Here is a 27,948-nt window from a genome sequence, read left to right as displayed (position 1 = left end):
TAATTTTCAATGAAGCAACATGTCAAAGAGGAACAAATTTGTTTTGCTATATGAATCATAGAATCCCTACAGTGCAGGGCCCACCGAGTCTGTACCGACCACAATCTCACCCAGGCCCTATTCCCGTAATCCTGCTAATCCCCGACACTAGGGTCAATTTAGCACAGCCAGTCAACCTCGCCTGCACATCTTTGGATTGTGGGAAGAAACCGGAGCACCTGGAGGAAACACACGCAGACATGGGGAGAATGTGCAAACTCCACACAGACTATGACCCGAGGCTGGAATTGAACCTGGGTCCCTGGCGCTGTGAGGCAGCAGTGCTAACCACTGTGCCACCCAATAATGAAAGGCACTATATAAATGCAAGGTGTTTAATTTTGACTTTAATTGCTTTACTTAGGTTGGATTTTTAAAGAACCTTGACATATCTTTAAAGTTCCTATTTTTTATACATTTCTCTCTAATTTTTTAAACTCCATCTATACTTCATGAAAGCAGAGGCTGATGTTAGGGACAGTTTGAGGAGCAGTGCTGGATCTCTGATGCCTACACTGTAGCTAAAAAATACACATGATTCTGAATAATAAATGTTGAATGATTATTTGACTAGAAGGTTGATGGAGAGAGCGAGGAAAGACCACAGCAGAGTCCAGGGTTGTCCTCACCTGGCAGATGCCACAGTATTATTTTAACGCCATTTGAAACATGATTTTGCGTTTTTTGTGTGCTCAATGTCCGTCACGGGATAGGATTGTTGAACAGTAAACCAGCGATCAAACCTGGCTCTTAAGCTTGTGTCTGCTGGTGCAACATCAAAAGATGCATTTGCTGGCAAGGGCATCCACAAAGTTAAAGTATCCTATATCCCAGTTTCAGTAGGAATTTAATTAAAAATTGTAACTTGTGGATAGGATGAAACAGTTCAGAAACTTCCCGTTTCAAGTTGATGTACAGATACCTAACCTTGGTTCAGGTTTGGGCATATAGAATTCGAAAAAACACACTCCTTTCTAAAAACTAATTGCAACACAGTGCTCAATCAGATCCTGTTTCTCATGCAGTTCCATGGTCTGTGTGTGTCACAATTTGGTCTGTGTGTGTCACAGACATCTCCATCCTGATAAACCATATTACCTTATTAAGTACCTTTGGTGGAACAAATAAATTCGGTGAATTGCTGCATAGCTGACTCGTGAGCCACAGGGAATGCTATTTTCTGCATTTGCTATCAACATCACTGACTCTTTATCAGTTCCAGGAGTTCATGTTGCAGTAGTGAGTTCCTAAGAAAAAAACAAGCATCCATCAATAGCTCTACCAGAATTCACTTCTGCAGTTCTGCTGACATTACTAAATTATTTGAATTTTGATAACATTGGGACCACTCAATTACTTTACTAGTGACAGCTTCCCACCTATTTATTCTGTGCCTGTTCTCTAAGGAACACTGCAACTTTATTTTTTTTTTAAAAAAGAGATCCTGGGTGATATTTTGGCCTATGTTTCCAGCAAAATGATATTAAGCATTATTTGCATGCAGTAAATGTCTTGCCACATGTATTGTGGAAAAAACTCAGGCAACCTGTTGCAAAGTCATTTCTTTTGCCCCGCTCCGCAGAGATACAAACAGTGTATCCAAACTGCAGTAAATTCTATAATTAGGATCCAATAATAGTTGTTTTATTGAAAGGAAAATATAATTGAGAAATCAACAGGAGGGGCAAAAGTTCAAAGAAAGATGATAAATTATAATAAAGCATTTAAAGTGTTGTTGTGATGATCAAGATCAAATTGTTCCAGCATTTCTTACAGGCACATTCAATTTCACTTGTCACGAATAGCGATGAAGTGACTACTGCATTTTATTTTGAAACATCAGATCTATGCTGATGACAGCCTGTGATTTAGGAGCGGTAACAAAGCCTTGGGAGATATCTAAACAGGTGAGTACCAGAAGCCCTTGTCCATCATGACCTGGTGTAAGAAATGCAGTAAAACTACAGTATTAATAGATATAAAGTCGCACATTTATTCCCCGTTTCATTTGATATTCTGCAGTTTTCCCATTGCTTTAAAGTAGATTCAGAATATCAGATACTTTTTGTCATTAATATTAAAATAAACTCTTGGGACAGCAGTGCCCAAGAAAAGTGATTTGCACAAATTCTGGCTGGAAAATGTTGCATTGAGTTGGACATAAACACAGGTTAAGTTTAGATCAGATTTTATACTTTTTGCAATGACTCTAGAATCAACTATTGTGCTACAAGTTTTTTAGTTCAATTGCAAAAGCTAATATTCTACAGCAAAGTTCTTCTATGCCCTAGATACAAATGTTCTCATATAAAATTCTCTCTTTAAATGTGATATAGTTATTTCTGTTGCGATGGAAATCTACCTTTTTGTTTGTCCCACTAAGTGCGATTTAGCACTCATTTTAAAAGGGAGCATTGCCAAAATCTTCCTTTTCCTCCTGTGGTTTGATCATGCACTCACTGCTGTCTGATGTTCCCAAAACCAAGGAAAAAAATGTTCAGAAAGCAGATGTTGTCTTCAATAAAGCAAATCTCCAGGATCCACAATGTATATTCACTTTTGGAATGTGTATGTTCATCATGTTATCATCTAAAGTATCCGAGGAACAAAGGAAAGATCCTGACATAGATTAACTTTAACGCTTATCATTTAAGACCATCTTCGAGAATTTCCATCCCTGCCGTGGTGTATTTTCCCATGGCAGATGCGGTAATCTATTTAAATCCCCGTTGACTTTGGTGGGATTGGAAGATCCTGCCAATGGGAGAGGCTGGAAAATCCCATCCTTTTAATTTCCAGTTAAACATAAAGGCAAGAAATGCAAATTAAAATTTTAAAAACTAAATTGGACTACGATGAAACTGAAAGATTTTTGCTCAACCGTAAACATGTACTCTTATTACCATAATAGTACATTAACCACAATGGAGCATTTTCTCTTCCCTAGACTGGCAAAGGTTGGATATACATCCCGATTTCTTCCAAGAACCATCCCTATTAGGCTTGTGATATTTCAAGATTCATATAGTGCCCTTGGCATGAGCAATAAGCACCCACTCAATATCATGATATGGACATCAACTACAGAAAATGTCCTAAGTTAATTACTGCACCCAGTAAATTAGATAAGGGAAAGTAATTGCTCTTTGAGTTATTGCACCTAATCTCATTTGGGATGGCAGAAAAATGATTTATTCTTTTTGTGAATTATGAAGCAATCTGTCTAACTATACTGGAACCTATTTACATATGCAACATTGCCCAGTCCTATTTACATGATGAGCGATTTCTATGCCATAAAGTATATGGATTTTCTAATGTTGTTCTTTATTAAAGGGAAATTATCAGTGTTACTAAAAAACTTGAGGAATCATGCCTCAATTTCATCATGAGGATGATGCATACAAGTAACATAATGACATTTTGCATCAGAGGGCTCATAAATCACAACATTTTGTGGAATATCTGATGAACAAGTAAAGATTTACATGCATAACCATGGAACATAGAAATTAGGAGCAGAGTAGATCATTCAACTCCTCCTGCCTGCTCTGCCATTCAACTAAATCATGGCTGATCTTCTACCTCAATGCCATTTTCCTGCACTATATCCATATTGCTTGATGTCTTTAATATCTAGAAATCTATTGATTTCTGTCTTGAACATGCTAATGACTGAGTCTCCGCAAATCTTAGATAGCATATTCTGAAGATTCACCACCCTGAGTGAAGAAATTCCTCCTCATTTTGGTCCTAAATGGCCTTCATCTTACTCTGAGACTGTGCCCACTAGTTCTAGAGCCAAGGGAAACATCCTTCCTGCATTCACCCTGTCAAGCCTTGTAAGAATTTTGTACATTTCAATGAGATCACCTATCATGCTTCTAAACTCTGGAAAATACAGACCCAGAGAGGGATTTTTTGGCCGTACTCACCCCAAAACCGGAAAATCCCACCCAAGGTCTGTGGCCAGCTCACTACAATTCCCGTGAAAGGCAGGACGGGAAAATTCCGTCCCCAGTCTCGACAATCGTTCCTTGTAGGACAATCCAATCATTCCAGGAATCAGTCTGGTGAACCTTTGTTTCCATCTCTCTATGACAATTGTATCTTTCCTTTGGCAGGATGGTATAGCAAAACTGTACAGAGTACTCAGGGTGCAGTGGCACCAAGTCTCTATATAATTGCAACAGTACAATTGAAGAAAGTCCACTTTCTCAAGAAGACAGTCATAGATTCAATATACATCCTGCTGTGTTCTAGAGTGGCTATTGGGAATTATTGTGCTCCTTTCTGTACTTTTTAAAAATATAGGCGGGGATTCGCCCCCAAAAATTTTAAATCCATAATTCGCGTGAAAACTGGGGTAACTCCTGCTGGATTTTTTAAGCATAATTTTCTGAATTAATCTCCCACATTCTGAGCACTGCAGAGTGCCCTAGAGAGATTCCCTCTGAAAATCAGTGGCTGGGGCTTATTCCTGCTGGAGAAGCTGGCAGCATGGCACTGAGCAGGCCACTGCACATGCCCCAATCTATCAGCACTGAGATCGGCACATATGCAGTGGCCCTGCATTACCGGCCTCCCAATCGTGGCCAGCCCCATTGCTGGCCAGCCCCGCAACATCCCTTCGCTGATGGCCAGCCCAATCATCGTCCTCCCTCCCTCTGCCTGCGATCCTCTGGCAGAGTGGCAGCGGGACACCCCACTCGTCACACCCCCAACAGGCCCTGCCCCAATAGCCCCACCCATTGGCACTACCCGATGTGCCAAGGTACACATTGGGCATTACCAGTTTGCCCCTTGGGCAGTGCCGGAGGCCAGACTTGTGCTACTCAAGGGGCAACCCCGTTACCCCAACCTCCTGGGGGGCCTCCATGGCCACTGTTCCCTCCAGTGGGGTTGGGTCACCTGTTTCCCGTGAGTGGGGAGTAGTAGTAAACCCTGCTGGAGTGAACCACTCCTGGTGGGGGGCGGATATATTAGCGGGGCCGGGGACTTCAGTCCCGGGCCTGCTAATCAGATGCAAATACTGATTTAAATATTGAAATCAACTCCGCACCGATTTGCGGCGCGGAGCTGATGAGACTACAAATCTTGGCCACGGGGACATGTGGAGGCCATGGTGCCCAGCGGGAAGCCCGCGAAACGGCTTGCGCTGATGTCTCCCGGTTTGTTGTGCTGCTAGAGCAGCGCAGCAGACTGGGAGAATCACCCTCACCATCTTATTTCATCGCTGAAACCAGTGATTTGATAACTGCCCAACATGAAGTTGGAGAAACCTGTAGCTCATCAGAGAAAAGGTCTAGCTCCCAAAACAGTTGTAGCAGATGTAGACCAATTATTGTTAGTACCAGTATTCACAAATGACCAGATTGACAAGACAGGGGTTACCACTGATCGGAGGAAAAGGGGGGCAATATTGTATGGACTGTGATGCTGTGTTTGAATCGGACTTGTCATTTTTGAACTGCTACCATTATGTGGGTTTATTCAACCTGAAATCAATACAAATATGTTTTTAGAGCAATTGCATTCATTTATTGTAGGTAGCTGAATTGGTAACCAGTGAATTCTTTGACCAAGGGGACAGGGAGAGAGCTGAGCTGAAGCTGACACCAGCTGTAAGTATTAATTTTAAAATATAGATTTAAAATCAACACCTTGTCCTTCGTATTCTATTTTTTCCATTTACCTTTATCATTTGTTAATGTATCTGCAGACTTGCTATTCAAATTAATTGAGAAATAGGTTCTGTAGTAATCACCTCAGGTTTGTTCTTCATTCAGCTTTTGAATCTTTGCTTCAAATATTCTTCATCAGCAAATATAGGGTCACAACGTCTACCTAAAATTCAAATACATGCTGGCTTTAAAAGTTAAATAACTGACATAAGTTTGCATTAGTTTACCAAGGAAACATTTTTAAGAGAAATTGAATAATTTTGGGTTCATTGATAAACAAATTCAGAAGAATCCAAAGTCACATTGACTTGATGATTAAACAATAAAGAAAGACTTTCATTTGAAGTGTAGTCCCTGATGTGATACAAGATATAGGGCAGCCAAATTACATATAGCGAGGTCCAAGAAGAAACACAAGGATCCAGAAAGAAGAACCAGCAGTCCCTCATTACTGCACTGGAGTGTCAGCCTAGATTTCGGAGCTCACATTTCTGGAGGGAACTTGAGCCCATCCCCTTTTGACTCAGTAGTGAGAGCGTTACTATGGAGACATAACTCTCAGGTTTATTTAGTCCTAGTGTCCAGCTTACACAAACTGCAATGCAAATCAGATACTTCAGTTTCACAAATCAGCTTTTGATGATTGGAACGAGATTTTGCAGCTGGAAAGCTATTTTTTAGGATTAACAGCTTTCTGCATCATATGAAGAAGAGTGACAATAAAAGTATTTAAAATGATAGAACATTGTGTGTGTCATGGATGCCTAAGTGGAAAAAAACGTGGGTGCTCGAGAAACCTCATGTTAAGAGGGATTTGTTTGAGGCAGTAATATAAAAGGAAGCTCACGTATTTTGGACATGTGGGTTGTGAATTGTGCTTGTATGCATGAACCACGATGTGAGTGCAAAATTATGCGAGACTCAGAAAACGGGAATCTCGCTGGCATGATCTTGTTTACCCATTTCCCCTGCCCCCTCGGCAGTGATCAAATGGTCCCTGGGTGGGAACCTCATACATTTTAATTATTAGTGGGCTTCCCCACTATATTGTTTTCCCCACCCTTAGAATTCCCCCTCACGTGATGTGATGTCAATGAGGTTTACAACTGCTATTCAAAAATATGAAGCAGTCAAAGGGAACCTGCTGAGGACAGACAGGTAAGTATAGCTTCCAGGTTGAGGGGGACGTGCCCAGGTAGCAGTGCCAGGGGGCAGGTTCTCTGGGGATATAACTGGGAGGTTATCCTTGTACATGGTGAGGGGAATTCTTTTTTATATATTGGAGATCGGGGCACTCCAATCTTGGAATTCCCAGCAGCCAGCTTTTTCTGGCCCTGCCCCGCCAGTGTGGAGGCATGAGCCATGTTCATCTGGTAGTAACAATACTTCAGTTGCAAGTAATAAAAGGATTAACTTCACAAAATAAATCAAAGAAAACGATTTAATAAAGAAACGTCATTACACAACCCTCGGGCCATGCCCTGGGCCACACAAGCTCCCCACAAACCCATCTGCTTTCTATTTATATCAGGTCAGCTAGTCAGCTGACCACCACATCATTTTGCCATTGGTTACATTGTCTAACAGGTCAACTGGTCAACTGACTCTCACAGCATGTCACCATTGGTTACATTACAACAGATTCCAATGTCATCATTGGTTACATTATAACAAGCCGTGCCCATTTTTTTTCCCAAAAAAGTGTTTAAAAATATGGCAGGAAAAGTTGGCAGTGCAGCTGGTGCACTACACATCACTTTTCTCACCCGAGCCAACAGAAAAAAATATATATCGCCAGTGATATGAACAGATGGGGAGTATTTGGAAATAGAGGTCATGCAAAGCAAAACACGTTAAAATTAGAACCTCTCAATGGGATAAGCACTGAGGGCAGTGGAGAATAGAAATTAGTGGAGACAGATTGTTCATAGTGCGGCCAACCCTTGGATGCGAAGACAGATGAAAGACAAGAGCATCATATGCCACTTGCAGTTGCATGGTGTCATGATATTAAGCCAATGAATTGTGTTCGACAAGTTGCATTGGTCTGTTGTGAGTTGATATCCCATTCATTAACTATATAGAACAATACATACCACACCTGGAGCTAAATAATTACAAATTTGATTTAAAAGTTATGAAACCAATCCCTAAGTGTCTAACAGCATATTTGATTCCAGAATATTTTTCTACAATTATGTACTTTTCCAGTTGGAGCTAGAAATCTTTGATGGTGTAACACTAAACCACAGCTAAAAATCATGAAGTGTACCTCATCTATCTTTTTCCAATCATAAAGAAGAAGAGTAGCATCAGATATCCCACTGAGTGCTTTGAATTCTCATGTGAAATGTAGTTTAGCCAGATTAGATTTGGACTGAGTTAACACTAAGTCAACAATTCCTTATTTGACTCCTGAAGCCAATGTAAACTTTGTCCAGAGGAAGATTGATTCCATGGCTCCAGTTTGCCTAGTTGAGCTGAGAAAAGTCTTTCCCAATTGGTCATTAATCAAGTGTTTGGCACAATTGGGCGTGCACCAGCTACAGTCCCAGTTGACTTGTCCTAACCTGGGGGCCAGAATGTTACTTCAGTTTTTAATCATTTCTATTTTACTTTCTCCTTTCAGACACACAGAAGGGTTATTTATCTGACATCTCGGTTCTGTGTTAATGCCCACTGTAATGACATTTTGCAAAAAATACTTTCCATTAGTGATAGTACAGCATGTTAAAAGATCAGATATAATCCTGCTCAGTGTGATACTGAGGATGTTTGCCAGGCATATTCCTGACATGTATATTAATTCACAACAGTCCCATATTGTGTCAAAATATTTAAAGAAGCTTTACCATCAGTGCTTATTTAAAACTCAAACAGGTAAAGGAAATTCAAATTAATATTGACATCCTTTGCTTTTCTTTGTCTACTTCTGTAACATTCTTACATATTTTTCTTCAACTGCTGAGTGCCAATGACATCGCCAAGGAGCCAAGCTAGAAATTACTGCAGTGCTGAATTAATATCAGTGACAGCACTTATTAACCTAGAATATTTCAGTGAAAGTGTCGTGACTACTGTGTATATGAATTCAGGCTGCTCACCCTGTCATGTGTAGTAAATTGTCAAAGCTGGTTCCTTTATGTTCTTCACTCGCACTTAAAAACAAAAATATATCTTTATAGTACAGAACAATAGAGCTCAGAGATATTGTGGCACAGTGATAATGTGATGTTACTCCTGTAATTTTCCATATTGAAGAGGAGAAAGAATTTCTGTGGTTGCTCTGTGTAGCAATGTCACCAATAAGCTTGATAAGAACACTTCTATACCAATAGATTTTTATCTTTAGCATCTGGACATTAAGCATTGCCTGACATCATAGGAGGAAAATCTAGCAAGGAGATTGGACATGAATTTGAATGTTTTGCAATTTTTCCTTCCGCTGATACTTCCCTTTATGTGCTCCATACAGCCCGGGTGGCAAATAATGTGGCCCAGCATTTCAACTTGCAGTAAATAGAGCAAAGGACATATCAATAGTTTGTTGTCAGCTTGGCTCAGTTGGTACCGCTCTCATCTCTGTGTAAGAATGTTTTGAGTCCAACCTGAACCTCAGGATTTGAGCTGATGAGTGCAATACTGAGGAAGTGCCTTATTATCAGAGGTGTTAAACCAGTGAGCCCCTCTACCTTTTCAAATGACATCAAGGAGAGCAGGGGATTCTTCTGGTGTGCTGGCAACATTTAAATCTCAACCAAGAACAGACTGTTCATTATTCAACTGATTTGATCATATTTGTGATCTTGCTATGCCCAGATCATGCTTAGCTGCATAACAAAAGTAACTGCACTTCAAAAGTAAGTTATTGACTGAAGCACCTTTGAACAGCCTGAGGACATGAGGCACTATGTAAATGCAAGTGCTTTCCTTGCCGTGAGCTGGTCTCTACTTTCTCTTTTAAATGCTAGTGTTTAGTAAGCTGATAGATAACAGAAATCCTTGTTTAAATATCTGAGAATTGCAACTAATGTACAGGATTACTCAGTGTATGTGCGCTTCAAGGCATATGGAAGAAAAACACCAAAGGGCCAAAGAATATTTTCATTAAAAATCAGAGGTTGCATGTTGAACATATTTGCTGGAAGAAAACTGCAAATAATGATGTAATGCAATAGAAAAGATCAAAAATCACATTTTAACAAGTTTTTTTTTGTAAGAAAATTCTGATATGGCTTTAGTAGTTTTATTGAGACAACGTTTAAACTGGAATCAATATACAACTTTCGCACATTTTAAAATGTTGCTTTTATATAATTGGATAAAAAGCTTTCAGAATTTCATACCCTGGACGAAGATTTTATACAATAGATTCATTTGGTCATTCACGTCCAGTGATAATAGAGTGATGACTCCTAAATCAGGTGTGACAGTGCTGAGCTAGCCATGTAATACAATAAAATTGCATATCAAGTCCATTCTCAGAAGACCATCTACTGCACTTCAGTAGAACCAGTCTATTCCATGCACTGAGTTCTGGATCAGCTGTTGTAATTTATGACGAACTGGTCTCACGTTAGTGTTAAATCCTCAGCAGTTTTTTTGCTGCGATCCCACGTGTTCACTGGGGACAAGGCTAAGACGGCCAATTAAAGTGAGTTCTAATGTGACCTTTAACAGCTGTCACGGAGACTATTGCGCCAGCTATTTATACAGGCCCAGTTTTAAACTTGCTACATTTCTGATGTTCAAATTTCCACAGGAGCATCATTTTAAACAAATATTCAGTCTAAAGTAAACAAACTAGGGATTTGTCATTTTCCTGATCTTCGAATGCCTTAAAAAAATCCTTTGTGAATTTAAATATTGTGGTCTGTATAGGAACTAGTCTGCCTACAGTAATGTCACAGCTGACACCGAGTGAAATACATTGATGTGTAGGCAAATGCATCCTGCTGAACTGCACTCATAATTTGATTATAAATTGCACACTAGGGATGGATGATTTATAGGTTGTCAACACCTTACTTGACTTGTGCTATAATTTCCCTTCATTAGGAGTCTTTCATTATTTTGTTTGCTTTTAACAAAATTAATGCATCTTCCTGCTCAAAAATCATACATGCATGGAGTGAGCAATGAATTAATCTTTTGACCTTGGTAGTGAACATGCAAAATGTGGGTAAAAATTCATGAAGAACTCTGAGTTATGACTGCTATTAGCAATCCGTGAATGTCAGCTCCTGCACTAACTGCACTCTTGGACGTGTGCTGAAACACAATTCTATCTTTGCAAATATTCTACAGGCTATTTTTGACCGAAACAGGAAGGATGAGTTACCGGGGCTTCAGCTGGAATGGATTGATGGGATCTGCAAGCCATTGTTTGAGGTACTTCCAACTGCGAAACAAATTGTGTGCATTTATATTGTGCTGTATTTCCTCCATCTCATCCAGTTTTCTCAAAATGAATTTTAAAATATGAACTTTTCAAATATGAAACGCTGTGGAATTTATCATTTGGGGAAAATGCAAGTAAACCTTCACTTCCCTTACCTTGCATGGTCAATTTTGAATGTTTTGCAGTATGCACCTAAATCCTGTAGTAATCGCACTTGTAGACAACATGTAGAGTACAGTTGCCAACTATGGTTTGAAGAATTCCTGGAACTTCGATTCCGCGGCATTCTGACCACATCTGCTCTGGTGCCCTCTTTTTAGTTCAAACCAAATAAACTCAGATTAAGTCAGGACAAAGTAAAAGGGGCAGCTCCCCAAAAGGAGGGGTCACCACATGACATTTGATCATGTTATATTTGATCCCATGACTTTTACAAAATGTTATTGCATTTGCCTTTTAACATTTGGGTCTTCTGAAGTCAGTTATCGTTGTTTCCAGTTTCATGCTAATAGCTGTTGTGTAACAAGTTCTAAGCACCATGAGGTCACAGTGAGCAGACAAGCAAAGACAGAAAACTGAGTGTGGAGAATAATTCACAGAGGGGTAACCAGACATGGGAGGAACATTGATTCCATCAGTAACTAATGGTGACTCTCTGAAATTACATTGATCACTAATCGTAAAGTTGTAATATTCAGTTGCCACTCATTGCCAACAGTAATATATTTAATCTCACTCAGTTTGTATGGGAGTAATAATTGTAAAACCCTGATATCCTATCTGTGAATAATAATAATCCCATAACTCACTTATATTCACCCTAAAACCAGGACTAGAATCTCTTAGTACTGCACAAGGTGCAGCAAGCCTCCCCACTCAATGTTACTTTAATTGGCTCGATCCCTCTTTATCTCCTTGGATTCTGGTTTGGACACAGATTATGAAGGTGATAACTCGGAACTGGAAATCTCGGTCAGATCTGATCTGTATTTGGACTTCATACATCATAGTGGTGCAGCACAGACAGACTGAATCAAACCAAGGAGTTCCAGAGTGGATTTGGTGTTTGCCACGCTTCTCACAGCGACACATCCTAAACTCAGCTCAGCACCAACATTTCTAAACCACTCCATGTGCTCAGTATCAATAAAGGAGAGTGTTCAGAAAATTATTCCAGCACAGGAAGATCCCATTCAGCTCCTGGTGCTTCTCTGTAACCCACCTTTTAATATTCCTGTTTCAAAATATTTATCCCATCCCCTTTGAATTTATGTTTTAGATTCTACTTCAATATGAAGTGTCCCAAAGTCTGATCACTTCCAGGTCAAGAATGTTCCTGCTCCCCTTCTGCTTGTTTCTTTCAGTGAGACTCTCTGGTCTCCATTACCACCACTGAAAACAATCCTTCCCTATTTATCCAAGGTTACACTCACCCCTTAGTTGACTGCTTCTCTGTACCACTCACCACATTGGTACTTTTTCTGGCTCTGCAGGAAATGTTGGCTCTCCATGCACAACCCCCTCTCCATCCCCCGCCCTGCACTTGATCACCAACCCCTAGTCCATTATCACCCCCAACTTTCCATCCCTGACTCCCCATCCCCTCTATCTGAGAACCCATTCTTCAAGTCTCCATAATTCCCATCTCTTGCATCCCAAACTCCCACTCCCCAGACTCCCTTTCTTCTCCTCAGTCTCAAGACACTTGATTTCAGTCCACTGTTCAGATGTCTTGGCCGCAATTATTCCCATCCCTGATTGCTAAGAACCCCTCCTCAAAAATTGATGAGCTGTTGATCTCAGAGTAGGAGAGAGGTAGTGGGCAATGCACTGCAGCTGGAAATTTAAATCGTTGAGATCCTTGGCTTCTAGAGGTGACACTCTTGGGAGGAATCCTTGGCTCCAGGAATTTCCTATAATTCTAACAGGTTTGAAAACCCTAATGTGGAGTGATTCAGCAGCAATACTGTGCACTGTAGGTTGGGTCCACAACCTACTGTAGAATTTGGCCTTGCCAGGTATTACACCAGGAAAACTGGAAAGCAGCTAGTACCTGTTCCCCTTCAGAGCCTCCACTACCCATTGTCCTTGTAGAATAATATCACTGGCTGAGATACCAGTGTAACTGTTTGGGCTGGATTTAGTGGCATGCACAGTAAGAGTTTTAACAACACCAGGTTTAGTGGCATGCAGCAGGGCAGGAACAATGGCAGGGGAAGGGAGGGGGTGGCCAGGCAAATCAGATTGGAGTACCCACATCAGGTTCCAAACATGGGGAAAATCTTTCCCAGTTAAGCTTGGGGGGGAAAAGGTCCCAATATGGGAATCCTGTCCTCAGGTGGTGGCAAGGCAATTGGACTCATTAATATACCACTTAAAGCTAATTATAGCTGAGGCCTCCCGAATCTATTGGTGCCGCCCCTCCCCACAATTCTCATCCTGCCCTTACACACCTTTGTCCTGGGATCCAAGGTCAGTCATGGGCCTGGGCCCCTGATTTGCAGGCAGCTCTCAGGGTGGGATATCCACTTCACTGGGGGCTTCATTAAGTAGAAGGTCCAATGCTAGCCAGTTAAGTGCCTCATGGGCACTTAATTGCATCAGGCCTCCCCCTTAGAATTAGCACAGCATTCCTGCAGGTTCTCCAACTGACTGGCAGAGGACCCGAGTCACCTGAACAAAATCCAGCTGATTAACTCCCCATACACACTTTTGTCTTTAAGCAGAAAAAAGCCCATATGACAAGTTACTCCATCCTGTGGATAGAGATGGAATGACAAATGCAGGGATTGTGAAAGAATTAGCATGCAAGACTGATTTAGAAAAAAAGTGATCCAGAAGATTCTGATTTATATAAACTCACGTGCAACAAAAGCAAAGTGTTGTTGTTTTAAATGATTTGGTCTATTTCTCTCTCTCTCTCTCATATATATATATATACACACACATATAACTGTGGCTCTGTTGCCAACAATTGCCTAATCTGCATAGGAACACTACTGCCAGGTAATGGTGAAAGAACAGCCAAAGAGTCTGCTTAGCTTCTGAGATCAGAGGAGATTGGGTGTTTTCAGACTAGTATGCCCCTAAGAACAGCCAAGAAAGGAATCTGAGAGCAAGACAAGTGAACCTGTTAATTGGTTTATCCAAGGCTGCTGTAACAAAAGTCAGTCCCTTACATCCATTCCTATATTCCACTGTGGGCTGCCAGAAAAGAATGATAGATAAGTGGAGCATTAACATTTTCCCCTTTGAAAAGATTGTTGTGAAATATTCAAGGTCTGCTTCATCATTGTACCCAGTCAAAACATTCTCTTACTTTACCTGGGAGAAGTTTCACTAGAGAAATTGATTGCTGAGCTTTGATGAGGTGATGAATCCAAAAGCAATATTGCTATTACAATAATTGAAACAGATTTTCCTGTTCGTCTTTGGTTATATGGGAGCACCTAGTGCTACATATGGAGGAATATTGGACGGAGAGGGTCACATGCTTGTTGCAGAGCCCAAATTATTTTTTATTTTGCTTATTTGATTGGATGGATGTTTGTTTCTCTCAATCTAATGTTCTTCATTACACTTTGCCCAGGTGGAGGTCTACCCATTTATTTTTTGCCTTTTTGTTAACCAGTTGCATTGCCCTAATGCTATCCTTTATTGGGATTAGTTAATTTAGCACAGGCTCAGATACAATCTTGGACCATTCTAGTCTCTATGTCTGATAACATTTATAATTTTAATATATTTTTTAAATTTTATAATAACTTTCTTATTGTCATTACAATGTAGTAAAGAAATCCAAATGATAGAAGGTATAAAAGTGCTCCAGAAGATAAAAGAATTGCATGAATTGGTAAGGTAAATGAGCAAAAGGAAATGTAATAGTAACTCTAGTTTGAGGGAAGAGCTGAACTACTTCATTTTGGTTTTTAATTGAGATTTTTCTTATATAAATAAAACTTATATCTTCACTCACAGCCAGAGAGACGAGCAATAGCCAGCTGAGTTTTACTTATTAATTCCTTTTTTGTAAATCTCATGCAATAAAGAGTGAAATTGCGCAGAATAATGCTGTGCTTTATATTTTAGTACAGTGCAGTAGTGATATGACAATTCTGCTGTAATAAGTGTGATTGATAATGATTAAAATTCTGAACTCAGGAAGCTGTATAATGAAGCTACAGTTCAGGAAAAAAAATGACATCCTTCTCAATTTCAGCAATTCTCCATCGTACCTCCAGATATGCTAAGAATGTTTTTTTTTAATATAGCAATAGGGATTGGAAGAGCAGTGCTATACTGCACTTCTTGGTGCTTTCTGAATGACATTTTAGAAATGAATGGGATTTTTATAATCTTACTATTCTGGAGCAGGTGCAGTAAAACAATATTGTATTTTATGGAGAGAACAAATGAAAGAATTTGGAAAGTTCTGTTGTGATTTCTGATTCAACTAATATAGGGCTGCAGCAGAAGTTACCAAAAAAAGTGTTTAATTGATTTGTATTTGAATTTATTCCATTAGATTTTTTAAAAATTGCCTAACATTAATGCTCGAATTAATTCTATGACCTCTGACCCTGACTTTTGCTCATCTATAAATACACATCCTTGTACTTCTGAAAAAGAAATGAAGATTTTTATGTAGATATATAGATAACATTGTATTATGCTAATTAGTCAGTCTTCTTGTCATTATCCAGTCTTTAAATGCTTTCAAATATAGGAGAGGTTGTTGACAAAGATTCATAGCGATGATCTTGTTTGAGATGTAGTTACCTATAAATCTGAATGCAAACCAAATTTACACAAACAGAAGGACTGTGCATGTTTATTTATACATATCCTTCAGCCACCTGAGGTGGTGATGTTAATTTGAAAATGAATGTTCGATGAAGTATGTATACAGCGACTGATCTAGTGTTGTCTGAGGGATGAAAAAAAAGAACATAAAGTAAAGATATAGGCGGAAAGAAAAATAAACAAATACTGCAAGGATATAAAAGAAAGGACATGAAAAATAAAAATCAGCAGAAGAATGAAGGAACATAAATAAAACAATTGTTGTATTAATGCATAAGTGAGAAAGACCTAAAGCTGAAAAACAAAATGCTAAAATCCCTATCCCTCTTTTTATATTTTTGCATTGTCTCTGCTTATCCTTTTATATATTTATTTTTTCTGCCCACGATATATCTCTCTATCTCTGTATATTTATCTTTCTGTATTTATATTTCCCACTGTCTCTGTTTCTTCACCTCCACCTCAATTTATTTATGTTAATATCCACCTCAATGAACAAACTTATGTCTATCTTGTGTCTTGGCAAAATTGTCAAGTTTTGCAGTTTTATGATAAAAATGCCTGAACTATGCACATTGCAGATCATGTTCTTCATGCCATGTGCAGCAGTTGAGCATCTGATTTGTGGCATACCTTTAAGGAGGGGGATGGTGTTATTAGCATAGCATCTGAGGCGTAGCAGACTTTAATCTTATCGGTCAAAGTACTCCTTGGGGGGCTGAGGGGGCAGCGTGTGGTGAACCATATGTGGAGCATAGCCATAAAATTATTTCCTTTTTCTATTCTTTAAAGTTATTATTGAAATCATTTATATTTTTATGCTGCACATAAGCAACAACTTTCTTTATACAACATTCCTCATGTAAATGTATATCCTAATATCCTTTCCTAATGGGAGAGGAGGACATTAAACAAGAAGCAAATGAGAAAATTGGGAAAAACCATAGATACTATCAAGGAAAATGAATAGCAAGGAAAAGTTGTTTAGAAAAAGACGGCAAGAGGAACTGCTGAAGGAACAAATGACCATAGAAGCAGAGGACTGGCAACGAGTCTGAACTCAGAGAACCAAAGGGCCGATTTTACCCTTTTGATTCTAAGTGCTGGGCGGACTTGAATCTGTGAGTGTTTCAGATCCGACTTTTAGATCTGTTGTCTGGCACCCCCATAAGCACTCCGCCTGAAAAAATATCAGTGATTCCGAATCGTGCTGCAGAAGCCTGTGAACAGGGCTTATCGCGCCCGAGATCCTGCAGCTCCAATCGGAGCCTTCAACTGCGCATGAGCAGTAAAAGAAAATAGAAAAACTCTCCCCTGCCACATCTGTCCCGAGCCGGATAATGCCTTCCCCTTGGCCCCCACAACATTACTATCCCCCTTATCCCCCCACCCCCCTGCTACCCAGACCGATCGCAGCCCCCTGTCCCCCTTCTCCCCCACTGATCACACGCAGAGTGGCAGCAGACCCCCCTCCTCCCCCACAGAATGATCTGGCCCACCTCCTTCCCCCCCACCAGAGAGCCATCTGACCCACCTCCTCGGCGCCCCCCCCCCCACCACCACCACCACCAGAGAGCCATCTGACCCACCTCCTCTGCTGCTGCCCCCCCCCTACCAGAGAGCCATCTGACCCGCCTCCCTCCCTCTCCCACCCAAAGAGCCATCTGACCCCTTCCTCCCACCACCACCGATCTGCATCAGAGAGCCGTTGGAAGCTCTGAACTTACCTCCTCAAAAGGTGAAGTGCCCGAATCGGACCTTTGTGGACCATGTCTGTTTCGTCTGGACAGGCGAACGTGGTGGTAAAGGGGGAAGTGCCAGTAAAGTTGGGCGTCCAGCCCATTAATTCAACTTAAATGCATTTAAATTGCTGCCATTTTCAGCCATTGATAAAGGGGGAACATCCGCGGAGGCGGTTGCGGATCGTGCTACGAGCCCCATGCCCGACTTTACCAAGTTTTCGCACCTGAAAACAGGCGCAACTTGATGGTAAAATTGGGCCCAAAATGGTCAAGTGAGACTGGAGTGATTTTTTAAAAATTCGTTCATGGAAATGGGCATCCCTGGCTGGCCAGCATTTATTGCCCATCCCTAATTGCCCAAAGGCAGTTGAGAGTCAACCACAGTGCTGTGGCTCTGGAGTCACATGTAGGCCAGACAGGGTAAGGATGGCAGATTTCCTTCCCTTAAGAACATTAGGGAACCAGATGGGTTTTTCCAACGATCAACACTGGTTTCATGGTCATCAGTAGATTCTTAATTCCAGATTTTTATTATTATTGAATTCTGGAGTGAAAGGGCGAGGCGGGGGTGAGGGGGAGGGCAGGATTTGAAAGCAAGGATGAAGTTGAATAGTAAGTGCGAAAAGATTGGAGTGATGGTGTGCAGGATTTGATACAAGAGCAATCTCAGGCCATAAAGTTTTGGATCTACTAATGATTACATTACACCCCACAAAGTGTCTGATAAATGGTGAATGTGGAAACATCAGCGTGTAGAGAAAATGAAACTTGAAAGTTACAGCAATGCAAGGGTAACCTTTGAGAAGCACAGGAGAATCATGCAGATCCCATTTAAATCGCTGAGCCAGAACTGAATTAACAATGACTTACTGTAGCTTGAGTCAATTGTCTCATTTAGGATCTCAATTGAAATCCCACCAATGGCATCTGGATATGCCACATCGGCCCCTTCTGCCTCATTGCGAGACTGGCATAGAGCCTCTGCTGTGATTAAATGGATCTGGCCACCATGGTTTGCATTTCAGTGCCTGGATTAATTCCACCCCATGTCTTATCAGAGAGTGATTAGCATTACAGTATTAAAAAAATCTAAACTGAAGTTCCATCCTTACTCTGAATTATAGAATTTTAAATTCCTAATGCTGTTTTTTAAAATTAATTTATTCTTTCATGACAAGGTCAGCATGTGCTGTGCATCCCTAATTGTCATTGAGAAGATGATGGTAAGTGCTGCCTTGAACGGCTGCAGTCCATGCAATGTAGGTACATACACACTGTTCTTGGGAGGGAGTTGCAGGATTTTGATGCAGTGACAGTGAAGGAATGGCGATATATTTCCAAGTCAGAATGGCGATTGGCTTGGAAGGAAACGTCCAGGAGCTGGTGTTCCTATCTGCCTGCTGCCCTGGTCCTAGGTTGGAGAGATTTGGAAGGTGCTGTCTAAGGAGCCTTGGTGAGTTGCTGCAGTGCATCTTGTAAATGGTACACACTTGCTGCCACTCTTCATTGGTGTTGGAGGAAGTGAATGTGTAAGGTGGTGGAGTATGATCAACTTTATATTTGTTTATTCATTACTCAAATTCTGGCAGTTGGTAAGTGTAAGTAAATAAGACCTATTGAAATAATTTTGAATTTTGTTACCTTGCTTAGATGTTTTAAGTTCTGACAAGGTGACACCAATTAACACCATAAATACAGACATGCAAGAAAGTTGAATTGGTTAAATTCTTGCAATGATCATTTACAAACATAATTCAAGAGATAAGCTTCATTATATAAAATAAATTAGTTGTAATATTTCACTCATTTAACCATTTCACATGCAAGTGAAATCAGCAGCTATCTGTTTAATTTAACACCATTGTTGAAAGCATATCATGAATTTTGTTTTTGCAATATGTTAATTTGTGAGACCAGGTACCTTGTAAACTCCCAGTTCCAAATGTTTTTCTCCTCATGTTTTCTCCCTGTTCCTGAAAGCCTTGACTTATGATAATGTAAACATTTGATGGCCGTAATATTGCCAGCGAGTGTGCAGGTCAAGCTGAAAATTACCAAAAAACCCAAAAAGGCTTGGGGAGCTCTGCTGAAATTAATGCATGGACTCCATTAACATTTTTTGATCCATTTCCACCAAGTCAAATGGACAGCTTGGGTTGATGGGCAGAAGGAAACAGCAGTGATTAGAGACTAGCCAAGCGACCCTTGGAAGGAGGTCTCTGGGAGTCCAGAGATTAGAGGGCCTTTGACCAATAGTGGGGAGGCCGAAGGCTTCCCAGAGGGGTCAATAACTTGAAAAAGAAAGGAATCCTAAATGACTGCAATCAAAGACATGGATGGACAAAATTTCATTTTATAAACTTTTAATGTAACTGTTAAACCAAAAATCAGCAAAAAATGAAACATTCATTAGTAGACAAATAGCATTTCAATAAAAACAATGAAGTTCGCTTTCAGTGGTGCCGGAGGAAACACTCCGATTCTTCCTGACCCACAAGGAGTGCTAAAAAAAGGAATGTAAAATGAGGAGTTGACAGTTTTTCTGCCTCTCTTTCACTTACAGATATCCTGATCTGCAGGAAACACGTGCAGCAGCAGTGAATTTTATTTGGGCTCCAATTGAACTGTTGGAGCCCAATTTAAATGTGTTAATTAAATGACCTATCCCTCCAGGGCAGGACACTCGGAAGCTCCAATATTCACTACTGTAAAAGCAGTGGTGGTCGTGTGTGTGGCATATTAGGACTCATTCCCCATATTTAGCTCTCTGACCCCCTCCCACCCATCATAGAGAGAATTCATTTCAAGGCCAACGTTTCTAGTGTGTGCCAGTTTTTCGTTAATGAATCCAGTCTACTTGAACTGAGTGGAAAATGGTGTGGCTTTTGCTACCAAATAAACCTGTTGGACTTTAACCTGGTGTTGTTAAACTTCTTACTGTGGAAAATGAGATACAGAATTGCATTTGCTTAAAATTAATCTTTGAAAACAAGATTGAAGGAAAATAAAGAGACAGGAAAACAGTCTGTTAGACTTTCTGCTGAGTTTAAAATGAAGCCTCTCTTTTACCATTGTTATATTTTCTCCCTTGATGGCTGTTGTTTAAATGTATTTATTTTATTTAGCAAACTAGGAAAATTAATTTGACCTTGTTATTGCATGTCATAAAATGCATGTTGTTGGCATATGTGGAAATGGCCTTGACTAGCAGGCTTATGGAAAATTCATTGACTATGTTGCAGAATGAGGTGTTCAAAGACCTTGCGGAAAGATTTAACAGATCATAGCTGTTACAACCCTGTGTCTCATGATAAACCTGTCATTCATGCACTTACAAGGTGCCTGATGATGTCTCTGGTGAAAGCAATGACAGGAGATTATATCTAGCATTCCAAATTCCCATCTCAGTAATCTTAAACAATACTTCTGTGCATCACAAGACACCTGCTCAGTATTCACACTGGCAGTTGTTTCATTGACAGCATTGGGAAGATGAAGAAAATAGGCACATCCTCCATTAAAAAAAAACTCCATTAAGCAGAAAGGACACCTGTGAGCTTTACAAGATTGCTAAAAGGCAGCTGGTCAGCTTTATTGCTTCACATGTAAAGATTAATAGTTTTTCTATAGTTTAATAATTTGCTTTGCTCGCTAAACAGAGATTTGAGTTGTGTCTCGGCTTTTATTGTAATTTTTAAATTTTCATTTCAAGTGTACAAGATTTGGTTAACCTCAGCAGAATCTTTCAGCTTTGCATTGCAGGCAAAATAGGTACAGAGTGTATGACTAAACTATTGCTAAGTTTGAACCTAGAGCTCAACCCACCTCCTGGACCCACTCATTCAACTGAGAAGAATAACTATTTTTTAGAAATGGGAAACTGCATGCAGCATAACTGTTCAAGGGCTCCTGGAGTCACAGAATGTCAGGAAAGTACCCAGTCTAGGACGCACAATGTGGGCCTGAATTTTGCACCTGTCAAGCACGAATGATCGGCAGGCCCAGAAGTGGCCATGGTGTCCACTCCACCCAGGAACATCAGAATGACACAATTTCACTCAGGCTGGCTAGTTAAAGGCCGGCCAGCACCGAACATGGCCAGGCATTGGTGCAGTGTTGAGGGTGGGAGCAAATGGTGCCAGGTCAAATGGTGAAGCTCCCTGAAGGCTACTGGGAGTTGGGGAGGAGCCTAATGGAGCTGTTGATGAGAGAGTGGAAAATCTGGCACAAGTGATGGCCTCAGCAACTGGTGGGCATGGCAGGCATACTGCCAATGCTGGTGGGTACTCAGTCAGCAGCCTGCGCCCTCTCGTGGAGGCAATGAATAAAAAACTTATGTTGTGGGATGGAAAAAGGAGGCTGCCCCAGCAGAGGAAGAAGGTCTGGACGGAGATGGCTGCATGGGTGAGTGGGCTTGATGTGGAGCATCGCACATAGATTCAGTGGTGAAAATGTTTCAATGATCTTCTGCACTCTGCAAATGTGAGTAACAACCTGGCATGGAGCTGAGTATAGATGGCTTAGAGAGCAGGTGTAAGTCACAGTGCTCAGGGATGAGAGATGCATAGTGCCAAAGGCTACATATCCCTGTACATGCCAAGGGTGAGAGACTGACAGGCACTTGAAACTGGCTGTTCTGGGGGAGGTTTGTGAGGCTGGAATGGTGTACATTCACATGAAGAGAAGCCATAACGTGCTGTAGCACACATAAATGGGTGTTGGAGTGTCCACATTTGACATGGACACCCTGGACTTGGAAGGTGAGCGAGGATCAAGGTCCTCAGGTGTCAGAGAGACACAAGTGTCAGAGGATGGTGAGAATCCTATGGGCAGATGAGAGACTGAGTGAGTGTGCAGGAAGGGCTAGAATGTGGCCTCTCCAATGAAAAGGGCAAATCCAGAGTTCCCAGTGATTGGCCGCTCTCAGAGCTTCAGTGAAATGTATGTCCATCTAGGCAAGCTACCGTCAGGCTTGCACAGCCACTTAGGTGAGGATGTTCTTAATAACAATCTGTTTCTCCCTTAGAAGCACCACCCTCAGGATGCACTGCTGATAATAAGAAACTGACACCCTAGGAAGAGCTGCTGAGGGATGTACCCATGTCACATCTGTCTCTCTGCACCAATCATCTGCTAGGTACCCATCCATAATTGGTGAGCAGGGAGGTACAGATGTGTCTCTCACTGGTGGACGAACTGCCAATGCACTGAAGGCTGCGATAAGCAGAAGTGGTCCACAGAATGACCGGAACAAAAGAGTCCTCGTAACTAGGTTAACATACAAACATAGAAACAGAGGCAGGTCATTCAGCCCCTTGAGCTTGCTCTGCCATTCAATAAGGTCATGGATGATCTGTTTGTGTTTTGAATCTACATTTCCATCTATCTCTGACAACAATGCAATTATGTCACAAAAACAGAGGTAAAGGTCTGAAATCGAAACATAAACACAATAGCAATCTCTCACCTGAACTCCTAACAACTCACACGGCTAATGCTCCTGCCCTTTTTAGCCTGCCTTTGGATGAGAACAATGGAAATAACGGGATGGCCGCCTGCCCGTGTCACCATGCACCAACCTGAAAATCACGCTGGCAATGTAAAATTCCAATCAGTTGGACTTTTAATCCCCCTAACTCGCTGTTTAATCGATGGAGGGCACACTGATGACTTCTCCTCATGTGATTTCATATGCTTCCAGGTGGGAACCCATGGTAGAGTGAATAATGCACAGTCTATGGAGAAGGTAGGCTGGAACGACCAAACAGTTTATCTCATTCCAACTGTCCTGTAGAGTAACCAGGCAACATGGATTGTTTACCCATTGAAATCACTGGAATGAAAGAACAGGCTGGTTCCAAACAGGCCGGGATGATATGTTGCCCAGAATGACTGTCCAATATATTTTGAAAATACATATGCATTGGGATATTAGATATGAATACGTTAGATAGACTCAGATATAAAGACAGTCTCAATGCCAACCTCAAAACTTGCAAGCTGGAGCCTACTACATAGGAAAAAAACAACCTTGGACTGACCCTAATGGAGAAATCTCTGTCATCAAGCGATTTCGACATTTGAGAACAGAGTAGAGTGCCTTCAGGAAAAGTGAGCGTGATGCAAAACTAGTGCCTCCATCCATCCCTCCAACACGGAGTTCATATGGAGTATTTGCATTCAGTTATGTAACCCAAGACTTAGCCTAAACATAACACAAGATGACATCAACCTAGACTGTAAACTGGTCTTTTATTGCTAAACACTCATCTGTCAAAGGGACACGAGATTCCATTGTACACTGGTAATAATTGGGAATAAAGAAATCATGTGAAAAGCGCCTGATTTAAGTGAGATGGTGGGTGTGAATATGTTGGGCCTTGAACTTGTGCTACGTTTGTAGACTGGATTTATGGGGCAGATATTCTGCCTATCCCAAACAGGGGGATTGATCAAGGGGTTCCAAGCATCTGAATTCTTCAGTCCTGGGTTTTCACTGGAAATCAATATATATTGATGGAGAAGCTGGTTAGACCAATGTGCCTCATTGATTAGAATTGCACCCCTAAATACATATAACAATTTATAAAAAATGTTTCAAGGGATATCTCTAAGTTTCTTCTGGGGTGCTCACCCTCCTCACTTATGTCACCACAAAAGAAAAAAGGAATGAACAAAAACAATAGGAAAAAAAACAAAATAAAAGCGGGAAGTAGTCTTATTTTCCATTCCACTGCCTGTGCAGTAACCGGTCAGTGCAAATTGCTGACCCATTGAAATCACTGGAATGAGAAATCAGGCGATGTGCTCTGACCTCTGATCAAGGTTACTGTCCAAGCAGCAAAGATGAAAATGATCCCAAAAACTAAAATAGTCCAGCGAGTTGTCCTTAAAGGAAAGAAAAACAGAGAAACAGGAGAGAACAGCGCACATTCCCTGTAGCTGACACACTGCCTATATCTTCCCAATTCACTTTTTGTGGACAATAACCATTCTGTTATATAAGTAACTTGTTGTGAACAGTCAGAGAGCAGATCTGTTGTTTATATTATAAATTAGATTACATTCACAGATTCAACACAGCCTCCTGCTGATTTTTCTGAATTTGATGAACTTTTCTCAAGAACAGGAGACAGGGACTTAAAAGCAGCTGGCAGTTTACAGAAACTTTTCTGAATACTCACACCTTAGAATACATCTATTTAATCTACTTCACCACAGGGCACTCTGTCCATAGGTCAGAGCAGTTTTTTAAAAATTTCATCTTAATAACTGGATATAACTATCCTCAAGTTCCCAAATTAACTGTGAGCAATACCATGTAAGATCAATTTATAAATATTGTGATGAAATGATTGAAAACATTAGGAAGACCAAAGCAAAACAATTGAGAAAAGATCCCCTCTTGCAGAGCATGAAGGAGCCCTGGCAAACTGAAATCTGTACAATATGTCCTAAAGCTATTTGGAGTCACAAAGGAAGATGTGATGTGGAGATGCCAGCATTGGACTGGAGTGGGCACAGTAAGACTCACCTGATGACAGAGCAGTGCTCTGAAAGCTCTTGATTCCAAATAAACCTGTTGGACTTTAACCTGGTGTTGTGAAACTTCTTACTGTACAAAGGAAGATGGATGTGCTTGTTGGAGGTCAACCGTCTCAGGCCCAGGACATCACTGGAGTTCCTCAGGTTAGTTTCCTAGGCCCAACCATCTTCAGCTGCTTAAAGAATGACCTTCCATCATAAGGTCAGAAGGGGATGTTCGTTAATGATTGCACAATGTTCAGCACCATTTGCAACTCCTCAGATACTGAAGCAGTCCATGTCCGAATGCAGCAAGACTTGGACAATATCCAGGCTTGGACTGACAAGTGGCAAGTAACATTCACGCCACTCAAATGCCAGCAATGACCATCTCCAACAAGAGAGAATCTAATCATCACCTCTTGACATTCAACAGCATGACCATTGCTGAATCCCCAATTATCAATATCAGATAACAAGATTTTGTCACCAAGGTTCTCATTTAACTGTTCTCATGAGATTTTAACGTTTATTTATTTATTAGTGTCACAAGTAGGCTTACATTAACACTGCAATGAAGTTACTGTGAAAATCCCCTTTTCCACCAACATAGTCGTTTTCACCCATGGTGAGCACTGGCAGAAAATTCCCCCCTATGGAATCTACTTTTACCCCTAACAAGGCATGAAATCAGGAGCACAGCCCAAGAGTACTGGGATTTCCCATTTACCCTGAATAGGGCTCCAGTTTCACGCTGGGGGATGGTTTGCTGAGACTGATGAGGGGGGCCAGATGGATACAAATGAATCCCAGCAGGGGAGAGTTTAGAGTAGGTTGTGTCCTGAACTCCTGAAGATTGGAAGATTCAGTCTCCTTATAGAGGACACCAAAGAAGAGGGTAAAGGGATTCTATGGGAACCTTACCCAAAACAGAAAAACACTCTTTCTTCCAGCTGCGAGTGGATGCTGGCAAGGCATTAGGATATTAGATTTGAATATATTATATGTACTTAGATGTAAAGAAAATCTGTAGTCGTGTGTGTGTGTTCACCAGCCCCATGTGGTGTCGTACTGCCAAGGTCAGCACTGGAGCATACTAACCAGTGTGTTTCCAGTATAACTGCCATTCACGGTCCATGACTTTTCAGGATCCCAATTGTTATGAGCAATGCCATTTCAATCCTGGTCCTTAAAGTCTGCAGTCCCACCATGACTTCAGCACACTCTTAGTCTCTTTGTGGGATCAGGCTGATGTAATTAGTGGGCCCAAACCTGACATAAGTACCAGAGTAAGTGAGCGCTTGATTTTCAGGGCCCCAGTTTCTTGTTTGGCGAGTTGTCTTAATTTAATAATGTACTGCGACTTCCTCTTTTTCATGAATTTTACATCAAACAAAATGCTCATCTGCAACACCAGGGCCAACTACCCTTCGCCCTGTGCTTAGTAAATGCTCAGTTCCCAGCACATGGCAAAGGGGAAAAGGACAGATATCCATGGTCTTGATCTCACCTGGAGATTTCCAAGATATCTCCCAAGGGAGCAGATTGGTGCATTTGGATTGAGTTGAGATGGAGTTGGTGCCACATCACCTCCTATTTTATTTTACAATCACTGGGCTGTCCCCTTTTAGAAAGTGTATCAAGAAGAAGTTGGCCTTATGAGCTGAGGGGGGAGGGGTTAGGCAGCAAGATCCTGAAAGACCTGAAAAGGTATGTGACCTTTTAATTAAAGGGCAACACATTAAATCTCAAAAGCGAATGCCTTCACATTGCAGCAGTTATCCCCATTGCTGGCTGCTGAGGCCTGAGACCATACATTACTGCCTCTCTTCCTAGGCAGCCTTGCCGGGATTGAACTCTGTCCCTAAGTTGGCAGGTGGGGAATGGATCTATTACGTTTCTTCATGCTTTTCTTTTATAATAATAATCCTTCAGATCTGTTTGAATTAGATCCCTTTCCTGAATTGAAATAAATGAAAATTTGAATCAGAGATCTGAATAAATTTTCTTTGATGGGAGGTTTGGAAAATGATACAATTGATATCAAGGAGTATGAGAATCAAATAACTGTGTGTACATATTTTATGGATGAAACAACCTGACTGGGTTTGCAGAAAGTAGTATGGTTAGATATGAGGGATAAACCATGTGGATTTAGCTTATTGTGTTATTTTATTGCTGCTCCAGATAATGCCGTTTCACTCACAGCTACAAATAGCTTTGCTCACTTGGTGAGCTGTGTCACAGGCAGCTCTCTAATCCACTTATCCTTTTTATCTGCCCTTCACGTTTCAGGCATTGGCTCAGCTGAATGGAAGAGTCCAGCCCTTGCTGAATGGAATCAACGCAAACAGGACTAAATGGGAGGAGCTTTATACAATGTACCGTCATTCCCATGGTGCCGCAGATGCTGCTAATTGCACATTGAAGATTGAAGCAATCAACTAGTGCAATTCAGACCTGAACATGTTTCTGGCCTGACCTTACACTACATTAGGTGGTTTGGCCCTCTGGCAGATGGAATGTTAATGACAATAATGCAAATGCTGAGAATCATCAATATTACTTTGGCCACAGAATGAACCTTCAGCCACATTACCATAAATCCCATCTGTGCGGACACTGAAGAAAAGGTGTAAAATCATTTTTCCCTCAGCTCGGAATTTGGGCATGAAATAGAGATCAGCACCGCAAATATTCAGCAACAAAGTAAACACAAACACCAGATATGGACCATTTCACATATTTCCCGTCA

The 27,948-nt window shown here is 41.0% G+C and overlaps 1 protein-coding gene across 1 annotated transcript in view; it reads left to right on the top strand.

Moving 5' to 3' along the window:
* LOC144503706 (dual 3',5'-cyclic-AMP and -GMP phosphodiesterase 11A-like) overlaps window positions 1-27,641 on the top strand; it is a 277,419-nt gene extending 249,778 nt beyond the window's left edge. The window contains exons 18-21 of the mRNA XM_078228466.1: window positions 1,883-1,946; window positions 5,589-5,663; window positions 11,031-11,114; window positions 27,489-27,641. Coding sequence (XP_078084592.1) covers window positions 1,883-1,946; window positions 5,589-5,663; window positions 11,031-11,114; window positions 27,489-27,641 — 376 coding nt within the window. The remainder of the gene's footprint in view (window positions 1-1,882; window positions 1,947-5,588; window positions 5,664-11,030; window positions 11,115-27,488) is intronic.
* Window positions 27,642-27,948: the final 307 nt, after the last annotated feature.

This window comes from Mustelus asterias, chromosome 2 (assembly GCF_964213995.1).
Source record: "Mustelus asterias chromosome 2, sMusAst1.hap1.1, whole genome shotgun sequence".
Taxonomy (NCBI): Eukaryota; Metazoa; Chordata; class Chondrichthyes; order Carcharhiniformes; family Triakidae; genus Mustelus; species Mustelus asterias.
Note: the sequence above shows the minus strand (reverse complement) of the source record. Positions and strands in the feature narration are given on the sequence as shown.